This window comes from Limanda limanda, chromosome 17, assembly GCF_963576545.1.
Source record: "Limanda limanda chromosome 17, fLimLim1.1, whole genome shotgun sequence".
NCBI classification, from domain to species: domain Eukaryota; kingdom Metazoa; phylum Chordata; class Actinopteri; order Pleuronectiformes; family Pleuronectidae; genus Limanda; species Limanda limanda.
Window position 1 is genome coordinate 16,397,507 of NC_083652.1, and position 16,506 is coordinate 16,414,012.

At 42.8% G+C, this 16,506-nt stretch overlaps 3 protein-coding genes across 6 annotated transcripts; 1 reads left to right on the forward strand and 2 right to left on the reverse strand.

The window, feature by feature from the left end:
- Window positions 1–78: 78 nt before the first annotated feature.
- On the reverse strand, window positions 79–1,856 carry tmem86b (transmembrane protein 86B). The gene is made up of 3 exons (XM_061090189.1): window positions 1,571–1,856; window positions 1,210–1,453; window positions 79–1,062 (listed from the first exon to the last, which is right to left on the reverse strand). Exons 1-3 carry the CDS (start codon window positions 1,619–1,621, stop codon window positions 611–613), a joined length of 747 nt encoding a protein of 248 aa, XP_060946172.1. The 5' UTR covers window positions 1,622–1,856; the 3' UTR covers window positions 79–610.
- On the forward strand, window positions 1,321–5,164 carry aspdh (aspartate dehydrogenase domain containing). 3 transcript variants are annotated; one of them, XM_061090187.1, is made up of 9 exons: window positions 1,321–1,519; window positions 2,534–2,600; window positions 2,723–2,798; window positions 2,930–3,074; window positions 3,214–3,298; window positions 3,504–3,653; window positions 3,762–3,985; window positions 4,061–4,200; window positions 5,002–5,164. In XM_061090187.1, the coding sequence occupies exons 3-9, from the start codon at window positions 2,744–2,746 to the stop codon at window positions 5,037–5,039; spliced, it is 837 nt and encodes a 278-aa protein (XP_060946170.1). In that variant the 5' UTR covers window positions 1,321–1,519; window positions 2,534–2,600; window positions 2,723–2,743; the 3' UTR covers window positions 5,040–5,164. The 3 variants fall into 3 exon arrangements, with proteins under 3 accessions (XP_060946170.1, XP_060946169.1, XP_060946171.1); XM_061090186.1 differs by having other exon boundaries at window positions 1,322–1,519; window positions 2,736–2,798; XM_061090188.1 differs by having other exon boundaries at window positions 1,322–1,519; window positions 2,741–2,798.
- A 51-nt stretch (window positions 5,165–5,215) lies between these two features.
- On the reverse strand, window positions 5,216–15,132 carry gys1 (glycogen synthase 1 (muscle)). Of its 2 annotated transcripts, none has more exons than XM_061090184.1 (16): window positions 15,034–15,132; window positions 11,989–12,107; window positions 11,571–11,752; window positions 10,542–10,733; window positions 10,247–10,432; window positions 10,016–10,160; window positions 9,734–9,851; window positions 9,083–9,203; window positions 8,832–8,938; window positions 8,419–8,478; window positions 8,082–8,274; window positions 7,308–7,434; window positions 7,123–7,218; window positions 6,864–7,027; window positions 6,701–6,781; window positions 5,216–6,577 (listed from the first exon to the last, which is right to left on the reverse strand). In XM_061090184.1, exons 2-16 carry the CDS (start codon window positions 12,104–12,106, stop codon window positions 6,341–6,343), a joined length of 2,127 nt encoding a protein of 708 aa, XP_060946167.1. In that variant the 5' UTR covers window position 12,107; window positions 15,034–15,132; the 3' UTR covers window positions 5,216–6,340. The 2 variants fall into 2 exon arrangements, with proteins under 2 accessions (XP_060946167.1, XP_060946166.1); XM_061090183.1 differs by lacking the exon at window positions 15,034–15,132 and adding an exon at window positions 13,586–13,773.
- Between the last annotated feature and the right edge of the window lie 1,374 nt (window positions 15,133–16,506).

The following is a 16,506-nucleotide window of genomic DNA, read 5'->3' on the forward strand; positions in this document are numbered from 1 at the left end:
ATTACCAACGATCTGTGTTACATGTAGTAGTATCATGATGATATTTGTAGTTAAATGTACATCAAATTTAAATCCAGAATTTGTCCAAGTGATTTCATTTATTTTCTTTTTTGTGTTAAAAACTTGACTAAAAAGTACAGACACACTTGTTTTTTTTTTTTATACCATATTTATTTATTTATTAATAGCTAAACAAATGGGAGTATTTATCTAACATATAATGGCCCGTTCACAAGTGCAAAACAATTGCCACCACATGCACAACTTACACTAAAACACTGATTAAAATTTTGGCACAAATCGGGGAGTAAATTATTGTACATAACATGCAGACATGTGTGTTATATGATCATTGAAATTCAATTTAGAAACACAAAGTATCTCGAGTTGCAAGATGCTCTTTTGCTTTATCGTTTCCAGTTGTAAACCTTTTGACTCAAGGAGCTGTCAAGTATAAACTATCCCCAATGAGTTTATCTTCCTCTTTTCCTTTATTTAAAAAACAATTCCTATATTTAAAAACTGTATTCAATGGTAGCATCAGCTCTTTACCCAATAAGTAAATGTGCGGACGATGGTTCACACTTTAGGGATGCCACATTGATGCTGTCTAGGACCTTTTCCATTTTCCAAAATCCTCCTGATCCACTGCTGCTTTTATATCACCCACAGCGATTAGTAGCTGTGCCAAATAGTACGTCCCCATGACAATATGGTTTCCGTGCTGTAGCTGTGGCATGACCTTGAAAACTTGCAGGGCCAGTGCAATGTCAGACACTATGAAAGACACACTTCCCAGCAGTGTCGCTGCATGGCGGGTTCTAATAGCTAACGCTCCCATTAGAGTAATCAGGACAATATAAACCCCCACACCGGGAATGAGCAGCTCTGAGTCTGGTGCCTTCTGCAAGAATGGATATATGTACATGTAGTAGGCTCCTCCTATCGCGAGCAGGATCAAGAAGACAAAAACAGTCAAGGAGGAAGAGGAACGTGTCGGATAACGACTGGAGAGGAAGGTGAGGGAGTACATCAGGTGAGCCACAGCAAAGGCACCCATTCCTGAAACAGATGTGTGAGACGTCAAACTACAATCAATAACTAAAATGGAAATAAAGTGCAGCTTTTATCGGAGTGATTGACTTGGCATTGTTCACTGCATCTAGAAAACTACCATTTCACACCTTCGCTTACAAACCAGACTCTTACCATGCACAAACAGCTCCGGCCATATCAGGCAGCAGTCACCAACAGCAGAGAAGATTAGGCCTCCCGCCACACCCAGGAGACTCTGACCTCCATTCCAGCTCAGCACCACAGCAGCCAGGAGGACAGTGGGGGCCGATTTGACACCTGCAGACACGATGGAAGCCGGCGAGTCAGGAGTCCACAGGTAGAAGAACAGAGCTGTGGACAAAAAGAAAGGCAAGAGATAGAAGAGCAGGGCACAGGACTGAGAGGAAGGGAGGAGTAGAGAGAGAGAGAGAGAGGGAGAGACGTTACAACTGAAAAGACTTAAGTAAGTTAATGTCTAGAGACTGTGAGAAAGAGTAAATGGTTTCTGTGGTACCGTATTTCTCCTCTGCCGCCTGTCGTATGCGGCTGTCTCAAGGATGTCCATCTTCTCAGAGTCAGCACTGACGTGGGCTCTCAGACCATCAAGTGAATGAGTGAATGAACTTGTTATATTCTTCTTCTTCACCTATAATCCGTATTGTTCTCGCCTCGTTCTCCTGTTCCCCTCGTCTCAGTATCTCTGCCGTGTCTTTCAGTCTGCTGCTATTTCACACCACTGAACTTTAGACCTGTCTGATTGCTCTCTGATAATCAATTCCCCATTTTGCGTTCCTATGGACAAACTGCCGACCGTTGACCTTTCTGGGCTCAATACCATTACATCGACACGCAGAGGGCAAAGTTGAACTGGGTGAATAACAGGGAATAGGAAACTGTCACATATGATAAAAACGGTTTTCTAGCTTGGCATCTGTTAGATTGGTCTTATGAAAACATGCATACATGGATTTTAATAAATCAATGTGGGAAATGCCCATATTCTTGAAATTCTAACGTCAAACTTTCAAAACTTAAACTGTAAGAATTATGCTGCTGTACACAGCTTGTGTGTTATATGCAAAGTGTGACTTGTTTGTAGGGGTTTTGTTGAATTTTGTAGGATGATTTTACAAAATAATAAAAATGATTTCAAATTGTTTTGCTTTTGTTCACAAGATGATTTTGAATCAGAGCTATAGACAAAAAAATCATTATAATTTCCCAATCAAACACTGTTAATTGTGCATGTGGAGCACATAAAGTAAAGACAAACATGCCTATCAAACTGAATATATGTAATTTAAGAATAAATGGATGTGAGTCACACAAAGTCGATTTGTTCTGAAATTGTAAGAGCTGGTTGAGGAAGGAACCCTGCGTGCGTGAGAGAAATCTCCAAACCAAGCACGGACAATAATTAACTATACGGCTTCTCAGAGTCAAACTTTGTACTCTGCTTTCCCACAATTCCCTGCAGCCGAGGGCCGGTGGCTGTGCTTCAGACTGAGAGACTCAGGAGCTCGGGAGGCGTGTGAGATTATTAGGTGAGTAGAGCAATAAATGTAGTTATGCTGGTGATTAGGCAATCGAGGGAGATGAGATTTAAAGGTCAAAAACAGGTGTGTGTGTGTGTGTGTGTGTGTGTGTGCGATGGTGTTTTTATTAGTTTGCTTTCCCAGCACAGGACATGGAAACCAGCGGCTCTTTGCTGAGGATTGGCGTTGTAGGATTTGGACATTTAGGTTGGAACTGCTTCTCTAAACTCAAGACACTGTTTTTCTTCAATTCATAAATCCTTATTCACTTGTCGATCTGTTATCAGCCATGAAATTGTCTAAGTCTCTCTGTGTGTGTGTGTGTGTGTGTGTTTTAGGGAAGTACTTGGTGGAGAGGATCCTTAAAGATGGAGCGGCTGTGGGTTTGTCTCTGGCTTTTGTTTGGAACAGAAATTCTGACAAACTCAAAGGATTAGTCCCTGATGAACTCATACTTGGCGATCTATCGTGTTTTGCAGACAGGTGAAATCACACACAAATACACACACAAATACACACACTAAGCATTTTCATGTAATCGCTCTGTAAGATACAGATGTGTGTGATGCTGCCTGACGTCTCTCCCTTAAACCTGAATGGATAATCTGTGTGTGCTTTACAGGCCATGTGATGTGATTGTAGAAGTGTGCCATCCTCAGATAGTGAAAGAATTCGGACTCCACTTCCTGTCTCAGTCTCATTTCATGGTAAGATTCTTTGTCTGATTAACTAAAGATATGATAAACCTGGAGAGAGCGGCTCACTTTCAACAGATATGTTCCATTATTGCTAATATCTGTCAATTTATCTTGTTACATTTCCACTCTGAACCCTGATGTGTAAATTAACAGGTGCTGAAGTAACATCTAAATGCTTGGTCCTGTGTTGTGCCCGTGTTTCTCCTCCTCTCAGGTGGGCTCTCCCTCGGCCCTCTCTGATCCTGATCTGAACACGAGGCTGCGTCAGGCGGCTCAACAGTACGACAGAACACTCTACGTCCCCAGTGGTGCATTGTGGGGAGGCCAGGACATCCAGAGGCTGAGTGACAGTGGAGCCTTAAAGGTAACATTGGACAGAAAGTCAGGATCCAGTCTGAACAAACTGGGACTCAGCACATTGTCATGAGAGTCTTTTAACATGACTGTGTTTCTCCTCTCTGCTTCCTTTCAGGCTTTGTTTATAAGAATGTCCAAGCATCCGTCCTGCTTCCGGCTGACAGGGGACGTCCTCTCTGATTGGACGGAGGGAGAGGGCAGACGGGTTTTGTTCAGTGGCTCAGTGGCAGACTTGTGCCCACTTGCCCCTAACAATGTGAACACCATGGCAGCAGCAGCGGTGGCAGCAGCATCACTGGGCTTCACAGGGGTTCAGGGAGAGATTGTGTCTGACACAGCGTAAGTTTCCTCTACTGAAATCTGATTGACCCAACATTGCTTTCACATCTCACCTCTACCCCCTCTATTCTCCAGGTTGAGTGACTATCACGTGGTGGAGGTGGAGGTCACGGGGCCAAATGGCTTCTCAGTGCACACAGTGAGGAGAAATCCAGCCAGACTCGGGGCTGTCACCGGCAGCGCAACATACAACTCATTCTGGAGTAGTTTACTTGGTGAGTCTCAAAGATCCTGACAACAAACAGATGACTTTGGTCAATCAGGGTTGGAGTGAATGCAAACTGCAGTGAACTCTTATTGCCAGCGGCTCTGTTGTGGATATTTATGGGATCCATTTATATATTTTTGCTTTGAAAAATGTCAAAAGTAAAAGTACAAACTATGTAGAAAATGACCACTGCCACTGATTTATTACTAATAATCGTACAGTAGTATTTTCATGGTGTAGCTGTTGGAGGGGAGGTAACTTTTTATGACTCTATAAACTGTCCTCCCTCCTAAGGGTCATATCTGAGTGATTGTGAGATTATTAAATAGGTTATGGTGCAAAAATTTGAGCTATTTTCTTTACTTCTAACTTTTCGCTAAAGCTTTTTAGTGAACAACTGGATATGTTTACCTGTTTGTTGCCTGAAAAGTTATTTAAATGATGAAAATGTGAGTCTTGGTAGAACTGAATATCTGTGATCCAACTTTACAACATTTTGTCAAGTTGGAACTAGAGCTTTCAAATATATGTAGAAGAGTGGAGGTATAATGAAGCATGATTATAAGGACTCATCAATGCCAACTCAAAATTGTATTTAAATACAGAACTTGAGCAGATGCTTGAGTCCTCGGTTCGGACCTGGGCCTTTGCTGCGTCTTTCTCCATTCTCTCTCCCCATTTCACGTGCACTGTATAAGTAATACAATAAATAATATTATAAATGTAAGATCTTGAGGTTCTCTGTGTGTAAATAAGTGACGTGTGAGGGAGATTTTGATTTCAATCCAGATTTTCTTGTTTTTCTCAGTTTGCAAAGGTCACGGGGGTCGAGTTTACTTGTGCTGAAGCAGTGGACGACTCCGGATGATCGTCAGCACAAGAGGATCCACTGGGAAATCTGTGATTTACTGGATCAATATGTTACTAAGAACTTCATATTTTGTGTTCCAATAAACTGTAAGCACACAAAAGACAGAGCCAGTTATCATATGTAAAACACCAACAGGTATATACAGAGCATACACATTTATATATATTCAAACTTTATTAGAAGTTCATCTGGTGCATGTTGTGAATGATAAAACTGTTACAGGAAGTGCGGGCATATATGCTGGTAAAACAGTTTTCCTTCTTCCATAACAAACAGTGAATACGTACTCAAGCTCCTCCATTCGTCTCATGTCTCTCACATGAGAAACATGGCTGCCACCACAGGACACAGTTTTACTCATCTCTTTTCCTTTCACAAATAAATACGTTCGGAATCAGGCAAACCCAGGAGTATCCGCTCCCCCCACAAAAAGCACACACACACAGACATACACAGGAGTGTGAGGTCGGTCATCGATGATCGTCACTGAAAGGCTGTGATACAATAAGGCACGGAAACAAAATGAAATCACACACACACACACACACACAACACTATTCGTGCAATGCTGCGTTTGTGTGCTTTTTCCATTATGTTTCCATTCTGGGAGGTCTTGTGGTAAACAAGGCATTACACACACACAGAACAATATGCTATTATAAAAAGGTGCACAGTTGAGTTTGAAGCACTGAATTACCATCACACATTTAAGCCAAACACGGGTAAAAAGAATTGCTGCTACTTGTGTTTATTCACAACAACAGACACCGTCTATTACCCGGAAAGTAGCCGATCCTGCTTTCATGTGGAAAGATGACAAGCTGGTAAAAAGGAGAGATCTGCTCCGACCAACCTTTCACTCAGGTTTTTAAAACCCTCCTCCAGAGACTCATAATAATCCTACGTTATTTTACTCCATGATTTCGACCTATTGGTGTTATCCAGTGTTAGTAATCTACAAAATCCAGCAATCCTGACTCTTTTTTTTTTTATTTTGCATGTTGAGCTGTTGATTAGCTCGTTTCTAGCTACTGCGTTTTCTCCACAAAGAAAACCACTGCTTTCCCTGCTGGTGTAAAACCCAAAGCAAATCAAACTCACAGATTATTTGAAATTTTGAGGTATGCACAGTTTGGGAAGACACTGACACAAATACAGCTTTTCACGTCAAGCCAATATTAAATTTACCACTCGCATTTACAGCTTTCCTCATCTGTAACGTCTGCGAGTACATTGATGACTGTAGTTACGTTTGAGGGTGCGTGTCTCAGTTTGTCTAATCCGAGGCACCACTGCTGGACCCGTTGGCCCCGGAGACAGCAGGAGACTTGGTTTTGACTGGCAGGGTGAGGGGTTGGCGGATGTTCACTCGGTCCTTCTCTGCCTCCAGATCCTCGTCGTAGCGCTCGTCTTCATCGTTGTCCTCGGCATCACTGTGGTGCGGGGAGGAGTGGCGGGACAGAGCAGGAGATGGCGGCACGGAGGCAGGTCGCGGGTAACGGAAGCCTGAGGTCTGAGGATGAGAACAAAGATGCTGGATATTCCAAACGAGGACAGAGCTGAACGGATTTTTACTTCTATGACGTAATTATAATTCAAGTAAATTTCCCATTCAAAGAAACACAAGCCGACTTACTGAGGTTGACTCTTGAGGTTCATACAGGTAAGTGTCCGGGAAGGCTTTAGCCAGGGCCATGTGACGAGCTGCTACATAATACTGATGCAGAGCAGAAGAAAACACATTAACATTTCGAAGCTGCTGCACGATTTAAGTTCATCTTTGGGATTTACAATCTCACCCTGCCGAGGTATCTCCAATCCAAGAGGTCACTGAGGCGCTCGGTGCGGTTCCTCTGGATGATCCGCTGGCGCCGGCTCTGCTTGCAGAACTGGAACAGGAAGGAGGTGAGCTGGTTACACGACTCATCGACCCCCCGAAGCCGCCGGTCCAGGATGTAAATACCTGCAAAAGAACAGCGTGATGTTAAAGAAAGAATCGTTTATCTTTTTATTCAGGAAAAACTGAGAGTAGGTGAGAAAATGTATAAAGAAACACACCGTACGCCGAGGGGTCCGCTATGTGTTCCTCCATGAAACAGCCAAAGCCTGACAGGTTAGTCGAGATCGATGGAATTCCCATGACTGTGCACTCGGCTGACAATGACAGAAGCAGGAAAGTCTGATTAACATTTGAATGTCATACATATGTTTACATACACCTTGTCAACATGCATGGGTCATACCAGGTGTGTAGCCCCAAGGCTCGTAGTAAGAAGGAAAGACGCCGAGGTGGCAGCCTCTTACAAACTCCTCATAATCCATGGGCAGTAAAGGAGAGGTGGACGAGAGGAACTCTGGATGGAAAATGATCTAATGGACAGAGATGCTGTTTAATATCAGTGTCATTGACTGTACATAAAAGATGGATGACATGATGGCTCCACAGAAGCAAAGCCAAAGTGTCTTGATCACCACCTGGTGGCTGGCTGCAGCACAAGTCATAAATCCTGTCTCTTCCATCATAGTAGAAGGGACATGTACCAAAATAATAAATTATAAATATGGATTCTGACATTCTAGGCCGTCCTTATCACACTGATGTATCCTTTCCAGTAGTTTTGGTTTTAACTGGTCGAAACATGATTGACAGCTGAGACACACTTGTGATTGGACCAGCTTGCACATCGGTAGATCCTCAATATTGCAGCCCCCCCCCCCGCCGATCGCTACGATGCAGACTCTGGCCCAAAATGTATCGGTGCAAGATGGCAGCGCTCGTTATCCAGGACATTTTGGCTTAATTTCTCAATAGTGGGAGGAAGCGGAGACGCGTCACCCATCTTTATGCAATCTATTATCAGAGTATTTACCATAAAAGACACTGTGATTGGCACATTTTATTACACTGCAGATTGCACATTAGTTGTGTTCATGTCTCCCAATTGAAAAACACACAAATACGTCAAATGTTTAGAAGAAATCATTTTTTTAAATCTATTTATAAACAAAAGACATACCTTGACACGGTCAGCCGAGCTGTTGAACAGGCCGATGCGGCGGACACAGTTGAGGATGGGGTCGCTGCTGTCCTCCAGCATGTTGTGGGTGCAGATTGGAGGCTGGCACTGTCTCTGGGTCGCGAAGATGGCACGCTTCATTATGGTGAAATCCTCTTTGTCCAGCATCTTTGATATGTCTGGCAGCTGCCCACTGAACAAAGCAAAAATTTAAAGAAAATATGTAAAATGATAAGCTTGAATATTTGTAAAGAGTGTAACATCTTCATTTTATATAGAACACCCACTTCTGATGGGAACATAGATTTGATTTGTGGTATGAAACGGATCGACTTACACTAGAAGTGAGTCGTAAAGTTTCTTTCCGAAGCGTTCCTTCACAGTCTGAGCAGTATCCCTGTAACACACAAAAACAAACAGAGTACAACGACCATAAGACAACTGCAAATCCCTTTCCAGGTTGAAATCAAGTTGAAGCAAGATCTGACTAAAATTCTACATTTTTACTTGAGCGGTCTCCAGACATGAATATTTTCCAGAGTTTGCCTTTCACATATGAAGAACGTGTTCACAACAACAGGTTAATTGAAGTGACGGGTGGAACCTGAGAAGAGCAGCAGGAGGCAGGACATGGTGTGTACATTCAGCTGAGTGTTCGTTTATAGCACATTGACACCGGCCCTCAGCTCCAAAAGCTCTTAAATCTTGTTGTCTGGCACCTCTTTTTTTTTTTGTTTTACATTATCTCACCAGAGCTGTTTCCTGACGGCCTGACCCTTTAACGTCTCCACGTTGAAGTTGTTTGTCCGAGCTGGCATGATGAAGAAGGCGATGACGGTCACATCGCTGTGGTTGACCTGCGACAAGAATGCCACCCAAAAATAGAAGTTACATTTCTTGACCTGGGATCCACATTTCTCCTCCTCACTCCCACACACAGACAAACAAACCAATGCTTCCACTACATCTGTTAACACAAGCAGACCAACACACACACTTACCCTCAATAGATAGTTGAGTCTGGCTAAAGCCTCCAAGAAGATGTCGGCTCCTTTGTTGGAGAACTCGTACCTTCCAGCGATGAAGAGGAACAAACACTTGTCCAGGTTGAAGTCCAGGTGCCTAATGGTCACATAACAGGGATGAATGCAGTACTGACAATTAATACTATTTTTGACAAATGAGCAATGAACAATAAGGTAATTCCTAAAAAAACGGTTTATTTCTAATGAATGCAGTAATTTGTTTGTTTGTGTACCGTAAGTATTTTTCTGTCTTTAAATGTAAAGTTACTGAATACCTGGTCAATAGAATCTTAAATTACAATAAAACAAAATACAACCACAAAATAAAAATAAAAATGAATAATGATAAGATGTGTTTGAAAGTGTAGACACGAAAAATTATATCTTTGATTTCCCAGGTGGTAAACTTAGAAATACTTCTAAATTAATTTAACCTTTTTGAAATGTTATTTAATTTATGAGAAACAAAATGTATTTCACATATAGTGAGACTTTTCAAAAACACTTTATTTGTCATTGACCCACAGATTAGTATTTACTCTTTAGGAGGCCACACATGAACATTCAATATTCGTCCTCACTCGACTCTTCTAGTGTTTGGTAAAGTGTGTGTTGTTGGTCACTGACCCGTAGAAATGTCCCCTGATGAACTCCTGAATCCGGTTCTTGCTCTGAGCGTGGAGATTTTGAAACTCATGCATGGCTGAGAACTTCTTCACATTGAGCCCGTTAGGAGTAATGATATCTGCGTGTGACAGGGAAAATCTGTTGAAGTCTAGTTTAGTTTTGATTAAAACAACGAAACATTGAGACATTAAATAAAAAGCAGCAAGACGTTTAATCGACATTTAGAGAGAGCGGCTCTCTCAGCCAGTGGTAAATAAGAAGAGTGTGAAATATGAAACACACCTGGTTTCCTCATGAGCAGGTGCTCGGCCTCAATGGCTGTAATGTGTGACACGGTGGTGAAGACGTGAGCACAGTGAGCGGCCGACCGCTCCAAACAGTAGCGATGGTAGATCTGTCTGTCGCCTGCTTCCTTGTCCAAGTTGAACTGAAGGAGACACACATGTATTACATCATCTATTATTCCACGTTTATTTCATTACAACCCTTCGATATGAATCCTTATGTACACACGTCTTCGATTTTGTTATAGAAGTCCACATTTCCAGCACACAAGTATCGGCCCAGCAGCGTAGCGTGAGTCGTGAAGATGGTCGCAACCGGCAGCTTTCTGTGTCTACACAGCACCAGGCCCAGGCCGGCCAACCATTCATGGAAATGTGCCACGATGTGTGGAGGCTCCTCACTCTGAGCAGCGTACTGTGACACAGGAGAACACAGGGTCAGTGATAACCACAGACACACACATTCAACAACCAGCCACACTCATGTACGTGTCGGTTCTCGTCAGTTGCCATGAGCCGCCCACCTCTCCCAGCAGCCAGGCCGTCAGGAAGCCGAACAGCACGGCGTCGTTGGCCTCGCGGTCGAACCACGGCACGCCGATGTCACACAGCTCCCAAAGCTCGCTCTTCCACCGGTCCAGCGACCAGGCAGTGAACGCAACGTCAATCAGAACCACGTAGGGACTGCCCTCGATGAGCCAGCGCCCGAAGTAGATCTGCAGGGGAAACGAGAAAAGGCTGAGAGGTGGAAAATGTACTTTAATACAATAATCTGTGATAGAATGATATGGGAAAACTTGATGAAGCATCATTTTACAATAAAAATAGTACAAACCACTCAAATCTCATGAAACACGTTCTAACTTCAACCCTCGCAGCTGCAACCACAACTCCTGTATTTGGTGCCATGCTTTGATCGGATATTTACTTATTATATATATATATATATATAGATAAATTGGTTCTTCTTTCTATCTTACCTCTCATAAGATTAACCTTGAATCACTATCAAAATATGGAGTAGTATAACTGGCCGGCTGAATGTACAAAAACACCACCTAAATAAGAAAAACTGATTTTCAGTACAAATAGCTGTGCTCGGGTGTCGGCCTGTCATGGGACTAAAGTTATCTGACGCAAAGGTCACTCAGATAGGCTTCACTGAAAAGGCTGCACTATCCCTTTAAAATAGAAGCACCGCCAGCCTTGGCCTTGACCCATAATTCCTCAGCACAAAGCATTAAAATATCTCACTCACACACACACACATCTATTTCTGGAGTGTGTGTGTGTGTGTAACTGTGAGGGACAGAGAGACAGTAATACAACCTTTAACCTTTGCAGGGAAATGTCATGGTGTTTGGAGAGGCGGTCGGGGACAGAACCCGAGCGGGTCGGATATAGAATAGATCTCTGAATGGGCTTTTAAGTGTGGTGCATATTCACAAATCTCTCTCTATCTCCGGCCGTGTGTAGTGAGAATGTGTTCCTTGAGCGGAACCCACAAACTTCACTCAGCCCTGTGTGTGTTTACTGTGTTCGTGTGGTAGTACCTTACACCCGCTGGAGTTCATCTTGTCAATGGTTCTCTTCAGTGCAGGGTTAGTGGGCTCGATCAGCTCCACCTGAGTGCGCACGTTGCTCTCCACGTACGGGCCGACCAGGAAATAGTTCTCCCCCCATTCCTCTGAGGTCATACGGGCTTTGGTCTGGATGACGGTGTAGATGCCTCCAACTTCACATGTGCAGCAAACATGCCACACGTACGCACACAGAGTCGAGACAACGTTATAATGTGATTCAGCCTGATATATAATATACATGCATGTAAAGAGCACATTACAATTATAACTCTCTCATAAAACTAGATTTTACATGAGGATTTAACTGTGGAAACATCTGAACATTAAAATAAACTATTTCATAATTTTTAAAGAATTACACACACACACACACACACAGAACACCTACCTTTGTTAGCAACCTCCCAGGCAATTTCAAAAAGAACAGCATCCTCCAAATCAAACTCCTCGTCCCACTCCTCCAGTCCTGAGAGGGACGTGACAGATAGGCTGCGAGCCAGCGGCATGCTGGGTAAACACAGAACGCACTCTTGAGACGGGAGTGACCCACAACCACATATACACAGTACATGTTCTCAGATGATGTCTTATCCCTTCTTCACGTATACTTATTCAAAACCCCACTAAAGTCTCTAGAGGTGCAAGCACTTCACCGCTTCAAATAATTTGTTAAGTAATTCATCCAGACATCATCGACCTTAAGATGAAATATGTAAAATATTTACGACTGGACCAGTGATTTTAAACTATTTACAATTAAAAGTACTTACTTACAGTTTACTTTTACTAGAGAAAGTGACATTGGTTAAAGAAAGTGTGATTTAATCTTGGGATTTACTTTGTACTATTTCTCAACCAACATTTCGTCACACACCTACAAAACCAGTAAATCATCGATGACTTACTTCTCTAACCGATTACACTATACTACTGTGATGCAAACACAGCATTTCTCAATCTCAGTTCTTCTACAGTTTGAATAAATACTCTGGAAATCTAAATATAACCTCCCACTTGTACGTGTTTTTGTGGGAATTTAAGTCCAGTGAACCTTAAATGGTACAAAGGTAAGTGGCAGACGGCCCAAGGTTAAATAAATACACCATCGAAAAGTGATAATGTACATTTTATAGAAAACATGTTTTTGTCAGCATTGCAAGTGAAATTTGCTCTAACGTTAACTCAAACTTTTCCCAAGAGTTTTCCAACTTTTATGATGACTTACAAATTCAGCAGTGTTGGAAAAAACTATGTACAGCTTCTATATAGATAATGATTCAGAACATGAGCAGAAAGAACAAGATGGAGGCTTCACATGATGGAGGAACTGTACTAAAACCCTGTGGAGCTGGTTCAGGATGAACTGGACAGAAGGTGAAAGCAAAGCACAAGTGCAACTAATTCCAGGGAACAAGAAGATGTAGAGAAACTATAGAAGGGCTCATACCTCAGCCGAGGCTACAGCCCAATCTCCCCATCGATTTGCCAGTTTTTCATGAGTTTTTCACAATTTAAAAACGGTTCTTCCTAAGCCGGTGCCCCAACCTTCCACAAACTTTCATGGAAATGATTTTGATAGATTTTGTTTAATACAAAGGAAAAACAAAGAAAACGGCAGAGGTGAAAAAAAAGTGTTTAGCTGCTGAATGACTCAAAATGTCAATTATCTCACGATTGATTATTCCACAATTCCATTTTTATTAATTTGTTTGATGAGGTAAAATTCAGAAACACAGACATTAGATTACATTAATTTGGTCACAACTGTGTTGGCTGTTCTCAAAGGAAACTCCATCATATGTCCAGTACATGAGCATGTCTCAAGTATTTTAGGTGTTTAAAAGCTGTGATGGTCAAAGGGCTTCTTCTGACTGACCTCGCATGTAACCACATAACACTCACAAGCACAAACACGCATATCACATAAAACACAAGTTTTTATCTATAAAATCTACAAAGCTGTGAGAGTAAAATGTTCATCTTACGTTTCTGCACCAGGGGTCCACTGTTAGAAGACTGCAACAGAAGCTCAGTATCCTCCCATCAACAGTGGAGACATTATAAAGCACAGGAGAGGAGTCATTGCTCCTGACTCACGAGCAACGACTCACAACACGCACAATGATTGGCTTCCAAACTGGTCGTGATGTCAGAAGATCCTGCTCACACCTGATCCTGCTCGTGACTGACTGAACCAGAAATGGTTCCCATTGGTTCACTGACTGACTCACGTCCAATTTCACCATTTCTGATTCAATACGAGGAGCCAGAAAAGGATAAACCACAGATAAGAGCATTGATCAGGTACAAACATGATCCAGCCGCTTACTTGCTGATCTGTACAAATATGTCGCAATCCCATAAAACCACAACAAAGAAAGCAAATTGGGCAACACACTGACAAACTGACAGAGAGGAATGTGTTTCTACCTGTAATCTGCGTATTCTTTGCTCATGAGAAATCCAAAGTGTCTGTGCTGAGCTGCCACTGATAGAAGTGGTTCAAATGGACACACACATTTTATGACATTCGGTCCATCACCACCAAAACCTGATGTATCAGAAAACCACAGCCACTGACACATCAAGTTATTTTAATCTGAATTCAAACAGCTCTCTCTTTCTCCTTCACTGGAAAATCTTTACTTTATGGAGAAGCAAATATATATATTTTCTATTTCCAATTGAGAGTAACTGCTGGACGGAAGCAGTCTCCCACTCCACTGAGGCACTTACTCTCAGAGGACGTGCTCTGGAGGTTTCAAAGTTTCCACATTTCATTTGCACCATGACTGGCTTCCAAAACCCCTGTGAGAAACCCCCCCCACTCCTCCATGCACTACTTCAACTCAGACGCAAGGTGAACACAGAGAAACTTCCCCTTCCTGTATGTGAACGAGGAAACGACAGAGTCAAACTTCACAGAGAAGCTCAAACATCCACCTGAAGAAACACCAAACAAATTTCATATCCTATAACGAGTAAATACCACAATGCTGGAGCTGAACTACAGGTTATTTCTCCAAGGACCCCCCCCCCCACACACACACACACACACACACACAGCTGCTGGGACCCCTCAGGACTCAGTGTGGAGACCATAGGACATGCAAACACAATAACCACCTTGTGCACATTTATAATTAGCTGGGAGCTGACCAGTGGGCCCACAGGTCTGAACCCCCCGAACCCCAGGGTCGTGCATCCCCGGGGGGTCTGCAGCTTCCTGCCCGGTGTCATTACATCACCAGCTGACCTCTGGGCCGGACGCGCACGCGGTTTTCACACGCATCCTCCGTGTTTTGGGTGCGAACGTGACATCAGGCACCTACAGCTGCAGCAGCGGCGGGCACGCGCAGAGGACACCGAGTCCTGATGCGCGTCCCCGAGGAAGAAGAATATGGAGGACAGACAGGCAGAGACGTGCACTCACCCTCCGGTTTGTCCAAACTTCACCGAGAAGAACTACACATCAGCAGCTGTTGCAGTCAGTCCCCCCCGTGGAAGAGCGAGGACACCGGACAACCGTGTGCAGGGGGGGGAGAAGGGGGCGGGGGCCTCAGTTAAATGCCAGCGGCTCACATTCACTGTCATGAAGAGAGAAGCCCCGCCCAATGCCCGTGATGCGAGGAGATGATTGGTGCGAGGGCTCTGCTGTCAAATTGTTTACGAGCTCCACTCCCATTGGTCCCGCTCTCCTCTTTCTGGCTCCGCCCCCTGCAAGCAACGCGAGGGGAACTGGGTGTTTTCTGCAGCGCTGCGACGCCATTGGTTGAGCAGCGGTGAGAGGGGGCGGGGCGACGGATGGTGGAATTCATTTGTTTCATCCATTTAAAACAGAGCCAACTTTCTTCTTTCTGTTCCTGTGAGGAGGTTTGGAAGCTCATTGCTGTCATAAAAACATAAAAAGAGATTTGTGAGGTAGCAAGTCAAAATTATGAAATGTGAAGTCGCAAAACTTTAAGATAATGAGTCAAAGTCACAAGATAAAGAGTCCAAATTAGGAAATATGAATTCACAGAATGTAAAGATAGTAGATCGAAGTTACAAGATGAAAAGTGAAAATTATATTATAAAGTCAACATTATGAAATATGAAGTCACACATTTTTAAGATAGTTAGTCAAAGTTAAGTCAAATTAATATAAAAAGTCAAAATTTTGAGATTGTAACCCCCAAAAAATGCAATAAAGGTCAGAATGATTAGGCAGTAAATTTAAAGTATGACACAGTTAGTCAAATTAACAAGATAGTAAGTCCGAATTTTGAGACCTTAAGTTGCTAAATATAAGACAGTAAGTCATGAATAAGTTATTGAACAGTTACAATTATGTAAATATACATTATGAGACATTAAGTAATGATTATAAGAAACTGAGTTGAAATCTTGAGATTATAAAATGCTATTGAGATATCCAGTCACTATTTGGAGTTATTATAATTATAATGACTAATAGGATTCTTTTTTGGCAGAAATGAGCTTCCATAGAAGGGAGGAGAAAGAGATATTTATAATGTCCTCCAAGGGTCAGAAGGAGCATAGTTTGGAGAATACAGCGTGACTCTAAGACACCCAACCCCTCTTCATATCTCTGGGATCTCTGTCCTTTTGTGACCTTATATCTATTTTCCACTGGCTGCTATCAGGGCTAACCCACCACCACCCACCCGTGGTCTGATCACAAGGGCTAAACCATTCACGTCTATATTGGTAAAGCTCCTGAGAATAAGTGAGTGGCCCAGCAGTCACAGCGCCACTGTCCTCGGCCCCTGAATTCCAATGACAGATTACCCCATTGGGCAAAATTGGGCATGTGTCCTGGAGCCAATGGAAGCACTTGATTGGAATCTGTGGTTATTTAATTGTTTGAATATTTACTAAATTAGCAGATAAACTCAGGTGATGA